Source organism: Ciconia boyciana, chromosome 7, assembly GCF_034638445.1.
Source record: "Ciconia boyciana chromosome 7, ASM3463844v1, whole genome shotgun sequence".
Classification (NCBI taxonomy): domain Eukaryota; kingdom Metazoa; phylum Chordata; class Aves; order Ciconiiformes; family Ciconiidae; genus Ciconia; species Ciconia boyciana.
In genome coordinates this window covers 40,131,369-40,149,786 of record NC_132940.1, presented here as the reverse complement: position 1 = coordinate 40,149,786, position 18,418 = coordinate 40,131,369, and the positions used below count along the sequence as shown (strand labels likewise).

The window sequence follows — 18,418 nt, the reverse complement described above, 5'->3', positions numbered from 1 at the left end:
TATAGAGTTGTATGATGTACAGTAGATTGTGAGATGAAAGGACTTAAACTAGCAAAGTGTCATCAAGGAGTAGAATATAGCAAGTTAAGGATTGTCCAGTGAATTCTTACAATGTGGTGGTGACAATTTTTTGATACAGAAGATGGGAGAACACAAATGGAAAACACTCCTCTAGAGGCAATTCTCATTATTGGGATGGCAACTTAAATGAGCTCAATCATTAGAATAATAATATTCCTAGTTCTATGAGAGCAAAGTGAAGGGCAAAGCATTGATAATGTTCTTCAGAAGTGGAAGAGACTATACTGAAAAAATAGATACACAAGTCTGCATGGGAAACATGACCAAGGAAAAAAAAATGAAGAGCTTCCTGTTCCAAAAAATGATATTCAAGACTCAAGTGCAAAATAACGTAAAGCAAAGGAGGAATAGGAATTACAGCAAGAGAACAACTTGTTTGAATCATGTGCTATGCAGTGGTCTGAAAATCAAAATGGTATGTGAAAAATCAAAGAATTAAAGATAAATATTCAAGAATTGCAGGAGCATGTTGGACAAAATCAGAGCAATGCATAAAATAAGTAAAACAAAATTAAGGGTAACAAAATTATATTCTGGTATGTAAATTAATAAGCAGAAGGTCAGTTAAAGAATTGGCCTGCAGCAAGTGAATACACTTTTCTTATGTATACTGTGTATCAGGTGAATGGTAAGGCATTAACATTGCAGGGAGATTTCAGAGAATGCATTCAAGCATATTTTGGGAACTGATAGATATTTGGGTTTGATTTTGTTGTAGGAGGGTAGACTTAGATGAACTATTAGAATTATTTTTAACAGTTGCCTGTGATTCTCTGTTTGATAAGGTTTTAATTGCATGATGCCATACTTTTTTTTTTCCCCATTGGGATTCTTGCTGATTCATTCAGTAAGAGTTCACCATCTAAAGCTGTTCTAAGGATGAATTAGGGCTATGTTTTTTAGGAAGATACTGGCTTTTGAATACTGCTTCATTGGCGGCAGAAGTTGGGCAGTGTAGAGTCCATGCAAAAGGAAGAACTGGGGAATAAGTCAATAAAAGGGTCTTCTAATTCCTGCATGTGCTGTGAAAGCTGAAATTCAGCTAAGTCTTTAGGCTAATATCTTTCTAGAATCCTGACTTCTGGTTTCAGTAAAGTGTTTCAGTTTTCAAGCACAGAAATCAATAGAAAGTTAGGAGCCCTGATGGGATTTAGGAGTCTCAGCATCTATTTGGATGTGCTTCTGCTGTCACAATACTGCTTCCATTTAGATTAATGATTAACGCCTATTGATTCCAATGAGGTAAGATCTACTTCACTGTTCCTATGTGATTGTGAGCAAGCCACAGAAAATAAACTTTTTTACTGGCATGAGTAATTTCTGGTTAGTTTCAGGCAGCTCTCTTCTGGGAACAGTAAATGAAGTGTTACAGAAGTGTACCATGACCCAAGTGGAGCAGTGGGAAATAATGTGCTCTTTATGGTTTTACTTCGGTCTTTGTTTATCATCTCTCATATGGAGATTTGTCACTAACACTTCTGAGACAATTAAAAACTGCACTTACAGGCATTGTAGAAGTGGATTATTTCTTATGATTTAAATGGTAAGTGGGGAGAAGGGTATAGGAAATGCACATTGAATGATATCGAGGGAGAGAAATATTGCCCATCCAGCCATTCTGCAATCATCATCCATCCTTGCAAGATCTTAATCAAACTTGCCCTCTCTTGACAATTTCACGAGTCAAGATTACTTCCCAGTGCTCTGAGCCTGACTATCGACTTCCAGCTAATGCAAAAGAGTACAGTGCCTTTTTCATATGATACTTTCCAGTGCAAATCTTCTAGTGTCTTCATCTTGATGCCTTTATAAATCTTTCTTCCGGTTACTGTTTTTCCAATTTGTGTGGTTGAGAGATACTAATCAGTCACCACAAATTTAAGGTCCCACAATTAATCCTTCTTTGGCAGGAGAGTTGTGGGCTTTAATCTTGAGCTGCAGTTTTCCCACGACTTTTCTTGCAGCTTACCCAGTTTGGTCAGGTGGTCCAAAAGAGAAGGGATGAAATTGGCTTTGTAGCTTCCAGGAATAAAGGCACCAGAGATTAAAACTGACTATATAGTATAGTTAGTATACTGTGTAGTATTTAATTTATTACCAACTGTCAGCAGTTTAGATTTCAAGAGTCCATTTACTAGTGAGTAATTTGTTTTCATTAGTAGTGTTTAAATGACTGTGGGCTATTATACCTGGAATACCACTTATGCAGTGGCTTGTTTATGTCATATAAGCTTCCCTTTCCTGTAGAAATACCAGAATAGCCATATGCAAGAGGCCATTGGAGTGTAGTGTTTGGTATGATGCTGTTCCCTGATTTCCAGCAGTGGCTAGTACCTTCTGTTTGAGAGGAGGAAAGGTAGTCATGGGACAACCTCCATCCAAACAGCACCCTCTTTAACTCCCGGTATTAAACAGTGGTTGCTCAAACTTGAGAGCTTACACATCTTACAAAGCTCTTGGAGATTTTTGTTGTTACTGTTCTTTTGCAGGGCTTACTGTTATAACTGGTTAGTCTTCTCCCTATAAGTATATGTTTTGAAGCCACTGAGTTTGTGGTATGTTATATCTCCTGGAAATGTTATATCTTGTTTTGTACACAGCCTTTTTTTTTTTCCTTAAGTGTATTCATGCAATTTTGTATAGGCCCTTTTAGTCTTTCTCTTCCCTAGTTGAAATAATGTTGTGTCCTCTGTATGGGTTTTTTCTTTTCACTTTTAAAAGCCAGGTTGGGTGACATGATTAATTATTGACAAGTTAAATTGTTATCTGTCTTTAGCTGAAAGTTAAACTGGAATTTTTTCATTAAGGAAATATGCTTAGTGAGAAGACTTTTTAAAACACAATGTGTGTGAATAAGTTTGAACTGACAACTTCGTACTGAAGTAGAATAGGCTTCTCAATCTGTTAATGGGCTAAGACCATTTAAATCCTCTTCACTAAGTACGGAGTGAGAGCTTCATGGTAGAGGTAAGACTCAGTTTAGAAAAGGTTAGAAGACTAGTAGCAACATGAGTAAGGCAGAGACCGTAGGAATGCACTCCACATCTTCAATTGTATTTTATAGCAAATCTGTTTTGTTTTAAGGATCCACTTTAAAATGGCAGAGTTCAGCTTTTCACTTATTATAAAAACTATGAATTTGAGCAGTGTTGACCATTGTAGTATTGAAATGTTGCAATGATACCATGAAATGTGTTGTGAGCAGTCTTCATAGCATATTTACAGAGTGTTTCCCAGAAAAACAGACAGGATTGTGTTTTGGTCAGGTGGGGGAAAGGTGGTGGTAGGAAAAGCAGTCAGACCAAAGCTATTACCTACTGCCAGAGAAGTAGAAATGCTCATTTTGCTTAACATGACTTCCAGTAAACTTTGTGATAAGAAGTGGAGGAAAGAATGAGATGTGACAGTGAGTTGTTAAGTGCTGTTCATCTTCACTCCTCTTAATGCTTGCTGGCACTTCCTTAGCAGTGTTGAGTTCTTGTCCACTCTGGCATCCCTAGGAGATGTCAAGAGTTTGTTTCATGCTGTGGATGCCCATGCCCCCAAAGAGCTGGACTATTGCTTGTTTGCAAGATGTGCAATCTACACCAACCTTATCTGTAATACCTCTGCACAGTGATCAGTAGAAATCCTAAAGTGCCCAGGAGATAGATGATGCTGTCTCAGTTCTAGTCATGGAAGGTATAAAGCCTTTCCATGATTCAAGGGAAACTGCCTGTGGTCTGTAGTCCTGTGTTTGCAACCTCTCCCCTTGGCCAATTTAGTGGGCAGGTTCCATGTGTCTGTGGCACAGTGTGTAGGATTTGTTGTCTGATAGTAACATGGAGAGTAAGTGCATCCAGTACGAGCCATCAGCTTTCTTTGAGCACAGTTACCGGATGTGTGAAGTTGCTGAATTAAAGAAGTAGTGCTTTAAGCAGTCACCTCCTGAAACAGATTCCTTGAGAGAAATTGTTCAAGGAGAAATTATACTTGACTTGACTGTGAAGTAACATTCAGGAGGTTATTTAAGAAGTAACAACACCTGAGCCACTAAGCAGTAGTGACCATAGTATAATTGCGTTCTGTATCCTCAGGGAGAAAAGATATCGAGAACTACAACAGAATTATACAAAGTTGAAGGGAGATTTGAATCGAGTGAAGTGCATTAACAAGGAATTTTTGTTATGGTATTTTTACTTTTTCTGACAAAGTAATATGGTTATATATTATGTAGAAGGTATTTAAGGTTATTAACAGAAGTCATAAATAGATAAGAATAAAATTAGAATCAGGGCTATAAAAAAATAAAATAACCAAGGTCAATAGGTTACTTAATGAGAGTTATATTACTATGAGAAGAGCAACAGATGACAGCATGCAGTGAGAGAAAGAGGTATTAATGCAGTTGAGGTGGATTTCTAAGAATAGCTGTCCACTGTTCAATACACTGAGACATACTGTGAAACTGTTTCACTTGTTCAGAACAAAACTCTCAGTATTGGGGGAAACATTAAAATATAGCTGCATTTACAGATGATTTCAAAGTGATAAAACAGGTCTTCAACTGTCATACAGTAGTATTCTCTTGTGTTTCTTGTTTTATATTAACATATTGCATTACTAATTGTTTATTAATAATATGGAGATTACCATGCACAAACTTAAATCGCTATTGTTAGAACTGAGGTTGACAGTGTTACCCAGTATGAAATAGAGAACAAGTAAATATTATTTCATGAAGAAGCAAAACCAATTCAAGAAATCAGTATTTAAGTTGCGTTGTAAAATGGTGCCCCTACTAAGATATAGCAGATTGGTGTGCTGTAACTGTGCTTGCGTATTTTGAAATGTGTATGTTTCTAATGCTTGTTTTTCAAGGAATGAAATATCAGAATTAAAACATTCTCATAATATTTAGTATACTTAAATTGTCTTTATTTATCCTTTGTACAGGGACTAATACTATTAGCTGTTAAGCTTCTATTATGGTTTGAATTTTTGGGGCCATGCAGTGGATCATTAATCCAATTGAACATTTTGCAAAAGCAGGGAGACTTGGTCTTTGTAATTTTAACGATGCTGGGATGGATTTTGTAGCTCTGCAGTTTGCTTAATTTTTCTGCGTTTCCTCCATTAACAAAAGAAGATTGCGAAGTGGCAAAAAGAAGATCGTGCAGTAGCAAAAAAAAATAAATGTTCTCTATGTTTACTTGTGTTATGTGGCTGGATATTTAGACAATGTCTAGTTGCAAAGGCAATAATGTATAAAAATATTTTATGCGTTTATACTGATTGAATTTAGGATCCAGTAACAAGAATTTTCATTTATTGCTATTGTGTTGTTATATTTTCAATTTTTGGTAGCTTTGTTCAATTTACAATGAAAAGTTAATCCTATCAGCTTCGCTGTTCAGGTAACAAGGGGGAATGGCATAATCCAAATGAAGGAATAACATAGATGCAATTGCTGCTTTGGGTCCTGAGCTGGCTCAGATCTTGACTGAGCCCTTTGGAGAGTTTGGATTTGCAAAGCCTTGCTGACAGTAGCACCGTATGATGCAATTGTGCTAGCTCTGGTCTGCAGGGGCTGTATCTCCATTCCCACACTGCTATGCCTAAGTCAATAAGCCATGCTGCTCCTGAGCTAAGCAGTTTGAAAACCACTCCTGTGTCTCCGCATAGAGATCATGGTATATCTGTAATCCAGGTGACCCAAAAAGTGGAGAATTACTAGTGGCGGCTGTGGAACTCAAAGATGGTCTTCATCTTATTTTGCACACAAAATTAAAAACACTTGGCAACTGCAGACATGGCATGAGTCATATATGCATTGTTATCACTTCTGTATCACACTTGCTCAGTTGTAAAGAGTAAAAAGATGGAAAATTTTACTAACTTCGAGACTGATAGCACTTTACAGAACAGATGATTTTTTTTTATGCACTTCAAGAGACAGTCTTGTTCAATGCGTTCCTGTTATTATTGCATTATATACTCTTTCACATGTATTATTGAGCTGTAAGTTTAGCAGCAGAAAAATGTTAATATTATGATGTAACAAAAAATGGGTTGTGTTAATTTCTTTTGTTCCTTCATTACATTACAGGTACTGTAAGAATTGAAATGTTCAGGAACATGCAAAATGCAGAAATCATAAGGAAAATGACAGAAGAATTTGATGAGGTATAGTATACAAAGTGCTTTAAACATTATGAAATATATTACAATATACTTTTGTTTTAAAATAAAAATGCAATCGGCAAGAAACCAGTGGATAAGCAATGTCTTAGTATGAGAAATTGCATTGACAAGCAAAGCAGCGATTTAAGCTATTGGATGAGGAATAATGAGCCAGCATGAGCTTTAGGAAAGAATAATAATGGAAAACCAAAAAGTAATAAAATAATTTGAAAAGGTAGTTATAGTCACTCATCTTGAGAAATCAGAGTTGTGGATTGAGTAGGCCCTGGATGCTGAAATAGTGGTACTGAAAAGTTTGTGAATTAGCCCATTTAAGGGATAAGTGTACTATCACACAAAAGCATGGAGCAAGCTCACATCCGGTGCTGTAAGAGAGCCTAACCAGGTCTGACTCTGCAAGAACTAGCCTGGATCCATGCTAGCCCTGGTCTGGATCCGTGTAGACCCTCATATATCTTTGTATGGCTTTAGGGATATCCTAATCTGTCTGTATCCTGGGTGTTAGAGAGGTAAATTAAGAGGAGGCAGTAAGAAGAACTGTGGAAAGTTTTCTCATCCCACTGAAATTGGTGGTGGTATTCTGGATTCTGAACTTCACCTCTTGGAACTGCCATCATGCAACAAAGAACTCCAGATTCCTGAGACGGGACTGCAGGCCTGACATTTGCAGCATTCTGCTCTGTTTTCTGTGTGCAAATTGATGTTTTGGTCATTTGAAATGGCAATTTAAACCAAGTAGTAACTTGACGTGAAGATTACCATTTTGGAACAGTGTTACAGAAAGAAATACTCTTTTCAAAGGGTCTAAGCATTTTGTTTGAAACAAGTGTATTACAATTCAGATTGGGTATCTTCTGTCAAAATAAAAATGTTCCTAGGTGAATACTTTTTAGCTTTGAGATTTTTTTAACTGTATTTTCTTGGTTTTTTCATGTATAAAAAATATTCCTGAGTGTTCATTTTGTTTAGTGACGAAAACAAATGCTGAAACATGAATTTTCTGTAGGACAGCACTGTCTTTTTCTGATCAATTCTAAATGGAATGCCAAGGCTGTGATTCAAAAAGTTAAGCAGGAAAACTATAAATGTGAGCACTGCTCTTTTTCAGGATTTTCTTCTGCAAGATTTCCATCTTGTTCACGGCCTTGAACATGCTTAACTATGTACGTAACTGTGGCCATGTGGATGCTCCTTTTGCTGTGCTCAGGTATTCAGTCAGGGCCTTTGTGTACAGGTGGGATAGGGTACAGTGAATAAAATTTAGATGTACAATGACGAACAAAAGGATTGTATCAATTCATGCTACATTCTGGATGAATTAGTTTTGCTTTTTAAAACATCACCCATCCAAATTTAATAAAATGCAGTGCATTTTTACTAGTGTAATTTGAAACCAGAATTGGATATTGTCTTTAGTCTAGCCTCATTATACAAAGCAGAATGGCCAAGGCACTGTCCAAAGGCCAAAGAACGTTTGCCTGAGGGAGGATTGTCCTACAGTTGATGGAAGAAAGTATTTCTCAAAAAACCCTTTTCAAAAACTGTCAAAGTTTTTTCTCAAAGGAGAAAAAAACCCTCTCTTCCTTATGCACAGTATGAACGTACATATAAGCAACATGTCTCAAAGAATTACAGTTACTAGTACATAAGCTTTCTTTCTGCATTACCTAAAACTTTTCAGAACTTTTACGGTTCTAACAGAAAGTTTCTAGTCTAGCTTCTGCCTTAACACTTGAAAGGATTTGTGGAAGAATTTGTGGATTTTAATATAAAAGTGTAAAATTGTTATTCTTAGACCATGACCCAGTGAATATTTTGAAATCTGGAATAAACTCATACCCTGTTAGCAGTGGAAAACATTTTGGAATTTAGTGCAGTTTTTTACCGATGTTCATCTATCAGATGATCACAACAGAGTAAGTTTATAATTGTTATATGACCTATTTCATATTATATGTTATATGACCCGTATTCATACTGCTAGGCATATTATTTCAGATTGGTCTGTGCCTAGCAGGATGTCATAGTCACAAAAAAGACCTGCCAAAATATAAGCTTTTAGAATGCAAGCAGCTTACATTACTGTTCAGGGTAAAACACATAATGAAACAAACAAAATCTTTCTTGGTCTTCAGCAGATCGTAAAACTGCGATTGGCATAGCATTAGTACACTTTTTGGCCCTCTGTTTAGTGTCCACCAGTTAAAGATTCAGGACAATAATAATTTGTTTCTGGGAGAGTTGTTGGTAGCAGATGCCATTTGCCAGTGACAGTCCTTTGACTAAAGGCAACACAAGCTAAATTAGGCAGATCAGCATCATCCTTCCCAACCTTTCTTTTCTTGCTAGAGAAAGGAGAAGAGAACCCAGGCAGATCTACTTCTTGCCTTCTCTCAGCAGTGCCATTGGCTGTGCTCCCTGACTCCATGCAGACTGACTAGACTCCTTCCTTGAGCCCATCCTGCCACTGGATTTCTTTATTTTTTGTAAATCTGTAGTAAGTGATGAAAGAAAGGGAGCCAGAAGGAGACAAACAGTGGTGGCTAGGCTGAGCGGTCATCCATTTTCTCAGTGAAGCACCACCATTTTCTGTATAGCTGGGAACAGCCCTCAGTTCTTCATTCTAAATATCACTGTTGTCATTTCACCCATTATACCTCTTCCAGTACCCTAGGACTCCCAAATCCCAATGTCCATCCCCCCCCCCGTCATCCTGAGACAAAGCAGCTGCCTAGGGCTGTTGCCACCAGAACATTTCTGTTGCCCTGCTGTCCTCTCATGCCCCTAAATCCCATGTCAGTCTACGAGAAGGTAATGGTCAGTCTGTGTTGGGAGTGAAGGAGAATGAGAAAGTTGGTGATGCTCTTGTCAAAATAATTAGGACAGACTATCAGTCCAACCTATCTTCATTGTCATCTTTAGATTGCCATTATCAGATGGAGACCATCCCCCTGTTAGTGTTTTTTCCTCCATGTATCAAAATGTCCCTAAAATGCCAGGTCTGTTGTATCAGATTAGGGTTGAAAGGGGCTAGTGCTCAGTGGTGTATGTGTGTAGGTGGTATAAAGTACCTGTTGTCATATTTGTGACATGATAAATCATTTCTACAAGTCTACAGCTAATAGGAAACAAAAGTACAAGTGTAGTATTAGCTAGGGGAAAATATTGCATTATCTATTCATTAGCACAGTATGCTGCCCAGAAAATATCTTAATCTCCATTGAAGATGTTCAGACTTGCTGCATTCTTTACTTTTTCAAGATCATTGCATTGGTCTGTCAGTGCTGCAGTAATCAGCTGGCTGTTGGTCCTAATTTCTGCATTTATGGCAGAGATTGAGGCATTGATTTTCCTCATCATGAGTGGAGGAACACTTGTGCAGGACTTAAATGATGGAAATAACTTTGTTCATTGCTGCCACAAGTTCAGTTTGAGACAGGGAATTCCACTGACATCCATCTGTTGCGCTATTTGGGTGCTTGGCTTATGAGTACAGGCATTTTGTAGATTAATTCCGTCATAATTCTTGTGCTAGAGTTAGCAGGTGAACAAAACCTTGTTTTGGTTTGAGTTTTCTAACCTTTGGACTATCAAGTATCACGTGTCAGTGTCACTGATGTATCACATATTTATTGGTATTTGAGAATAAAAGATCCAATAAAGTGGCTTTATTGTAAATGTATTCTTCCCATTTCAGCCAGATGAGATGTTCTTGGTGCAGTCTTCACATGCTTTTTGAAGAACTGTCTAATATGTAATTGTAGGTTAAAAATACTTCATACAAATGTGAGTAGTTACACACAGCACTAAAGATCCTGAGGACCTATTCCAAAAAGTTATATATACATACCTCTAGAAAGCATGTATTATGCACGTAAGTTCACAGGCAGAGTTCCCACAGGTACTGTGCAGGCAGGGACTTAGTCTGGAGATCATTTGTGAAAATAAGGTGTAAGCAGGAAGAAGAAACAGAGTCTGGGGTGTTCATATGGAGTTACTGTCAGAAAAACATTGAGGAGAAAACTTAAGCATTTTAATTTCAGTCCTAAATTTAAATAAACATGAGAGTAAAGCAGGGCTTGTATTTACATGGGAAGACATTGTACCTTGCTGAAATTCACTAGCAAGAGCATTAGGCATAAACAGACAAAGAACACTTGGAAACACATGGCACAGCTAATTATAGACTGTTTATCTGGGTTTCTACTACATAGCGTTTTGGTCTGATTTACAGAAGTTCTGAGGACTCACGGCAACAATTGAACATGCTAGGAGATATCTTTATGCCAGGAGCTTTGCAACCCTCTGAATAGTTGGTTTTGTTTTTTTTTTAAACCAAAGCTCCTATTTCTCTCAAATTGGACATTCAAAGTTAGAAGTAAAAATATTGCTCTTTAAGGTGATGTCATTCAGCATTGCAGTGAATGAGACAGTAAGGTCATTAAGATTGCCTGATAATTTTGTCTTTTTCTACCATTTGAGTGCTTGTCTTTGCAATTGTAATTGTTATTTTAGTATGTTTGAAATGTGTGTAATTTAGTTAAATTTTATAGGGTTTTTTGCTGCAGGGGAATACCATTTATGAAGTTTAGGTGAAAGGTTATTTAATTACAGCTCCTCTATGCTTACATTACTGGCTTTATATGGTTCTGTCTGGGCAGTAAGACAAGTCCTGAGAGAATAGAAGTGCTTGTTCTTCACAAAAACACAGAATAAATATGTACAAATGGATTTAACTTTGATACTGCTAACTTCTTATCTTGGGGGAGAGATTCAGGATGGAGTGTTATCACCTTGATGTTTTAGATAATCTGGAGTTGCCCTGTGAATCAGCTGACCAGAGAGATTATATTTAGGTTTTTTTCACTGAAGGGGAAAAAAGTATTTTCTAATTGGCAGGGGCAGTCTCACTGAAATGCAATATTGCTTGAAGTGAGAATACTAAGAGCAGACTTGGAAAGGAGATAAACTTAAATGAACTAAGTGTTCACATGCCTACTCCAATCTTGCAGTAATCTTTGGAAGATGGGATGTATGAAACTGTCCGGGGTATATGAATCTGTAGTAAAATTTCCATTACTTCTATCAGAAGGCAGGTTTTACCACTAGAAAAAGGGTAAATTTATAAGAAAAAAGGACAGTATTTACTTTCTGATAAGATCTCAATTGTAAACTTGAGTAAAGCAAAGTTTGTGGGGAGGGGCAGTCAGTTGATTAGATTATTAACATGGAGTTGAAGTGGGGATGGAGAATGACACAAGCCTTTCTTTAGGTTTTGACGTTAAATATTTCAAAATATTCCTTTCTCATCCTTTCCCCCCACTTCCTAAGCCAGGACACAAGGAAAAGAATTGAGTCTTGATGCTTATTTTGGACTATACAGAGCTAATATTGCAAGTCTAGAACAGTTATAATTAAGTCTTTGAAAAAGTGGTTTTATGCCAACAAGCTGCTTTGTTTATTGAAGAATAATGTGTTGGTTTTATTTGTTATTCTCCATTGGCTTGAATTAGCTTAGAAACTTAGACCATGATGGCTACAACAACATTAAAATAAGTTAAATGGGGAGACTTTTAATACTTAATATTTTCATTGTCTTGTTCTTCAGGACAGTGGTGATTATCCACTTACCATGCCTGGGCCACAGTGGAAGAAGTTTCGATCCAACTTCTGCGAGTTCATTGGAGTGCTCATTCGACAGTGTCAGTATAGCATCATTTATGATGAATACATGATGGACACAGTGATCTCTCTTCTGACTGGATTGTCAGATTCCCAGGTCCGGGCTTTCAGGCACACCAGTACATTAGCTGGTAAGTAAGCTAGTGCAGAGAAGAGTTTTTTCAAAGGAATTGCTGCTATTTAGCCAGTTTGAGAATTACTCCTAATTTTGATTGAGGTAGAATCTGACCAGCACTGAGAACTCTGGAAAGCTTGATCAAATCCAAGCACCATATATGGTATGACTATTCTTAAAATACACTTTTTTGTTTGGAAAGGAGTATGCTGAGGCACTTAATCTCAGAGATTCATGTCATACCCAGGGGCCGCCAGTGAATCCTGTGAATCAAAAGTGGCGTGCTTGTCTTGTGTTTTGTTATTGGTTGTTCATTTGTTATATAGAATGTCTTCATAATTTTGTATTTTAGAGTACAAATGTATTCCAAATAAGTGTCAAGAAAATTGTATTGTCAAAGAATTTCAGTCCACTGAAAAATAAAATCTGTGCCTTCACCCTTGAGAAGCATTAGGTTTGGGAGCACTGGGCCATAGTTGTAGGTGTCACTGTCTTCTACCTCCAGCAGCGCTGCACCTTTCAACACAGCTGCCTACATCTAAGGAAAGCACTGGGTATATAATTAGATAGAAATAAGCTTTTCTAGAGTGTATTTCATCAGACCTATATAAGATGTCTCCTGTAAGATGGATTAATTGCTCTCTAGAAGTAACTATTTTTCTCCAATGACAAAGCAATACTAGGGTGGCTAGCTTGGATGTAGGTGTCTAAAGCTAGTTACGTCAGGTGGTATCTTTGTGCTCATCTCATGTGCTGAAATACATCTTATTGGAAGATTCTTCTCCCTGGACTGTTCACAGATCATGCCAAATATTTGAAGCCTTTATAGGAGACATTTGTCATAATCTGAATATTTCTACTGCCAGTATTTGTTCCTGATTTAGTTAGTCTTTCCACAATCGGCCTCTTAGAATTTTGTTCAAGTTTCCAAGTGTAAATACCCAGTTTCCAACAAATTCAATCAGAATTTATTTAAAATTTCATCTCTTGCTATGAATCTAAGTAAGAGACAGATTTCCAATGATATCAAAAAAAACAAATCCAGATTTGATTGGAGTTTGATTTTAAAATTGAAAACCAAAACCTTCAACTCACAGTGGCCGAACTCTTTTGGAAACCTATCCCCTTGCACTCTTCACCTTACTTGGTAACGTGATGGTAAAAACATGAATTATGCAGGTGTACGTTTCCAGGTTTAGAGTTTGCCTTTACAAATTCAGTATTCAAAGGTGTACACTATTTGAGCTGCAGATAACCTGCTGGAAATCTCTGCCTATTATTTAAACTGAGATGGAAACTGTATTTCTTTCCAGCTGATACTGACTATCTTCAATTCCAGGTGATTTTGATTTGCTATTTGCTTGCTATTTGTTTGTATTGTCATTGCTAGTTTTATAGGAGATAGATCACGGAGTGAGGATAATCATGTATACAGTCTGGTCTCTTATTTTGATTGGTTCCTCTTTGTGTGGGACAGATGTTTGAGAGGTTTGATTGAAAAGACAGCAAACAGCACTGTACATTAGAGGTGTTACCCAAGACCCGTCCTACGTGGAAGAAATAGTCGCTATCATTTGGAATGGATTATGTAGCTAGAAACTTCAAGCAAGGACAAGCAAATGTGAAGGCCAAGGTTCATCACAACTAGCTTCAGTTATTTAAGCCACTGCTGGCTTCTTGCATTAGATGTACATGTATCTAGCACTTACATTAGGAATAGGAGCTGCTAAAGATCATTTTCCAGTGATAATACATGCCATTTATTTATTTATTTTAATACATGAGAGCTTTGTTTTGATTTTGCAAATTTCCTTCAAGCTAGTTTTTGCACATTTAATTATGTTGCTATCCTGCAGAGCAGAGGTCAGCATGATGCCATGGAGCTCAGTCTTGATAAAGATTGTGAAAATCTACTTGTAGAATTTCATTTATTCATGAAGGAATGTTTTTGTAGTCTTTGTTTTCAATTTTCCTCTGTGCTAGCCAATTTGAATGAGAAATGATTCACTATAGCAAGAAACTAAGGCAAGAATCACATGTCGATGCTTCTAGAGTTACCAGCTTTGAGCAATAGCAAGATAAGACAGTGTTACATAAGAGTAGCTTCACTTCTCCATTTATATAGTTGCTTTTCTACCTTGAAGACAATGCTGCATATTTAGCCAGAGAGGTTGTGATTGTGTTTGATATGCCATGTAACCACACAGAACATGGGAAAGACCCTTATTAATGTTTTTGTAAACATAAATTAAGACAGAAAAATATACACGAACAATATTGTATCCAGCATGTGTGAAAATGCATATAAAGGGGTACATAAAATTCTAATCGTATGTTTATACAACTATACACCTGACTTCAGAGCAATGTCAGACTTCCTTTCAGAGAAACAGTGCTGTGGTCCCTTGTAAACTGAGTAATCCTCAATAGCTATTGGTTAAGAGATACCCTTAGAATAGAGGCATCTATAATGATACTTAATGATTCTTAGTAGAGAAATGTATGTAACTTCACAGTAACTGGCTTCGTGGTGTACACTGATCCTGCAGATTCACATGCTTGCTCACTGACCTTATGCACTCAGAACATGCAACTTGCATAATTTTCTGGAGAAGATGGCAAAGAGCATTGCCTGGAGCTCAATGCAGTATATATACTCTCTTTTCTGATCTTTAGATGAGCCAAGTGACCTGAGTATTGCTTGGGTGGGAAGTGCCTTTCCAGATGGCTTTGTGTCAGGGTTGAGTTGGTTATTTTCTGTGAGCGTGGCTCTGCTGAGGCAATATTTTTTAACTCTGACTACAGGTAAAGAGTCATATTCTGTCTTCTGCCTTTGCAGCTATGAAGCTTATGACTGCTCTTGTGAATGTTGCCTTAAACCTGAGCATTCATCAGGATAATACACAGAGGCAGTATGAAGCTGAGAGAAACAAAATGATTGGCAAAAGAGCTAATGAAAGATTGGAGCTGCTGCTTCAGAAAAGAAAAGAGGCAAGTGAAAAGATGAATTTTTTTTCCTGATTCGTGTGCATTCCCTCCAACAGAAAGTCCAGGGTGGTTTGTGACTTGAGTACCATAGTGAGAAACGGGATTAGTTCTGCAGTCATGTCTGTGTGATCTCAAGCATATTACTTGGGCTACATTTTTAAATCTTGCATTAACACATTCCGTTGAGTTTGTGCGCTGTTCTACACGCACAGGGTAATTTCTATTCTCAGGCTTGTGTATATGACCAGGCAGGAAGAAAATTAGTCTCAAGTTGTAAGTAGTAACTGTTTTGGTTATGCAAAAAGATTTTGAAAAGAGGATCACATGTAGTCCCTCACTGCACTGCCCATTTCTCCCTTTGATCACTGCAATTATTACATAGTGTCTCATTAGTACTTCTTTTTGTAGCTACTTTCAAGAAACACTGGAGTGGGGGCTATAGCACCTGGTCTCAGGGAGAAGAAGCTAGGGAGACATTAAAGTCGCTTTTAGTAAGTACCAGTCTGGCATTAGGTGAGCAAAATCATTAGAAGGTTGCTGTAATCATCCCTAAATAAAGTATTATATCCCAGGAAATTCAGTTTTAGAGTTGTACTTAAAAGAAAGTTAAAGATGACACGTAGAAAATGAATACATATACACCCAAACAGCCATAATCTGTAAAGGTGCCATGTAAAACTCATAAGATTGATTGAAAAATTGAAGTATATATGACTTAGATTTAAATGTATTGGTTTTAATATATTAGCTTTGAATATATTTCCTCCACCACTGTTTTACTCCATGGCAAATTAAGGATGTCTGGGTGCCCTACCTGTATGCACCTTGTATTCTTTTAGGTATAACTTTGACTCAAAATTGCTTTACTTTATAGTCTTTGTCTGGGGATAATTACAATTATGTATTTCTATTTTTTATTTTACCCCTACAATCCGTAACACAGTTTTATTTGGCCTTCATAATTCTTAAAAATCATGCATTAAGGTACAAAGGAAGAACAATCTCTCCTGCCCAAACTGCAAGGGAAACATTTTAAATTAAATATTAAATTCAATGTAAGCCTTAAAGCATTTTAAGAAGCAGAATTGCTTTGTCAAAATAACTGAAGCACAGTTTCTATTCTGGATTTGTTGATTGTTGCTTTGAATTTCCAGAGGAGGACAGAGTCCCTAATTACATTGATTAACTTGGTTTAGTATCTCTCTGTCTATGGACATCTTCTATACTCATTCCTTCAGCTGTTCTTTTCAATGTCTTTTGGAGATGCAGTATATAATTGCTCTGGGGAGACTGAAGCAATGATGCCCAGGCTAGCATAGGGCTGTGAAACCCTGAAAGACGAATGAGCATTTGGCAAACCTTAACTTTTGATATGTATGTTCAGTCTCTCTCATGTCACTACTCACTCTAATCAAAATGTTGCAGAAGAGTAAGTCAGAGAGGAGTGATGGTGATTATGTCCTCAGATACACGGTGTTAAGCTTAGTAGGGGGCCCTGTATAGAAGAGATTTATTAGGATGAGATGGCATAATGGCTCTGTGTAAGGATACCTGACATAATGCTGTATATTCCCATGTTTAAATATGCTGAATTTACAGTAGTATTCTGTGCTGACACTTTCTTAGTTGATTCTTTTGATGTAGTGCCATCATAATAAACCCTCGTAAGCGCATACACAGGCATGTGTTTATCTTCATGAAGGTTATATAGGGACAGTTCGCAAGCTAAGTGTGGCAAATTAATCTGAAGTAGAAGAGATGGAACACTCTCTGAAGTGTTTCATTCTCATGTCATCTTCTGCATGCCTAATGTGAGAGCAGTGCATGAACGTCTATTCTCGTCAATGAGATTTTCAACTAAACTGGATGATTTATGTAACAATCTGCCACAAAATAGAGGAAGTTGTGTTTTAGTTGCTGCCAGCAGTAATTCAAATTTTGTGCTTGTCATACATGTCTTTTCGAGCTTCTCAAAATGCTCGTAGAGTCAACAAGAGAATGTTTCTGTTATTTTTACTTAGGTTTAAGGGGGGGAGAGTTAAATCACTTTTGCATTGGTAAGAGCAGGAATCCCAAGACACAAATGCTTTCTCAAGATGCCTGAAGTTAAGCACTCAAATTCAAGTACATGATCTAGAAAAGCTGAAAGTGTAAAAAGCAATTACAGTTTTGGAGAAAATTCATATTTTTCAAAGAATTGTTAATTCATTACTGAATCTAAAATACATTTGAGAATTGTATCTTTTAAATGTTAGCACACAAAAGTAAAAGGGGTCTCACATGGACCTACTGAATCTCTGATTCTGCTTCTACACCAGCTCTGCCCCATCACCTGGATCCCTGTATCAGTTATATAACTGATAACTTACCATGTTTATAGCGAGCTGTAAATTCCATGCAGAAAAAAATGGAGGAAGCCATCCATGCTGTCCCCTCATCTATGCCGCTTAGTCTTGTATGGTGCTGCTCCATTTCGCTCTCAAAGAAATGTCTAAGTACACTTTTCTTCAGTACCTTAACCTTCTCATGGCTCATAAAGTTCACACTCTCCTACTTCTCTTCTGTGGTGTGTTTTTTATATTAATGATTCATACCCAAAGTTCTCTGGGAGCTTCCCCTTTCCCTTTCAGGGCCTCAGTAGTTTTTGAGAAGGCCTACTGATGCTTCTTCGTTCATTCCTATCCTCATTTTACTCCACAGTCTGTGCTAGGTTGTCTCTAGCCCCATGTTTCTGGGGATATTTGCCTGCCTATAGCCTGTGAAGTCAACCAACTGAGGAGTGCTTAGAAATTCACGTTCTGTTTTGGGTTACATATTCTTGAACAAGCATTTAGTCTGTGCATATTTGGGTTGAGCTGATGCTGAAAGTAGTGCTTCTCCTGGAAGCCATGTCTAAATATGCTTGTTTTGTGTACCAGCCCTTTGGTATATGCAGAGCTGGTGTGTACCCAACTTTTCCCTTTGTACGTAATGTGTTTTACTATGAAATTAATTTCTTTGGCAGGTGTTTGACAATTTAGTCAAGAACCCTCAATGCCTCGTTTTCCCCGTATGCAAAATGGAGACAGCACCTCCTTACATTTTAGGAAACTGGGAGACTTCATTTACTGAATTTTGCAAGCTACTTTAGATCTTATCTGGAAGATACTGTAGAAATATTTATAAACATGGCTTGAAAAATATAAACCCCTAGGTGAAAGTGTTTATGAGCTTGTGCTATGCAGGAAGTCAAAACAGCTGATCATACTTCTGCCTCTGGCTTTAAGATGTTTTATCTGTTAAATATATATGTCCATAATTATACAGGTTTTATTATTTTATGCATATATGCACTCTGTACTAGCAAGGCTGTGTTGCGGTTTTCATACT

The 18,418-nt window shown here is 37.3% G+C and overlaps 1 protein-coding gene across 2 annotated transcripts in view; it reads left to right on the top strand.

Moving 5' to 3' along the window:
* STAG1 (STAG1 cohesin complex component) overlaps nt 1–18,418 on the top strand; it is a 202,849-nt gene that overhangs the window by 99,976 nt on the left and 84,455 nt on the right. For both annotated transcript variants that reach the window (XM_072867279.1, XM_072867278.1), the window contains exons 6-8: nt 6,170–6,246; nt 11,873–12,077; nt 14,901–15,052. In XM_072867279.1, the coding sequence (XP_072723380.1) occupies nt 6,170–6,246; nt 11,873–12,077; nt 14,901–15,052 (434 nt within the window). The remainder of the gene's footprint in view (nt 1–6,169; nt 6,247–11,872; nt 12,078–14,900; nt 15,053–18,418) is intronic.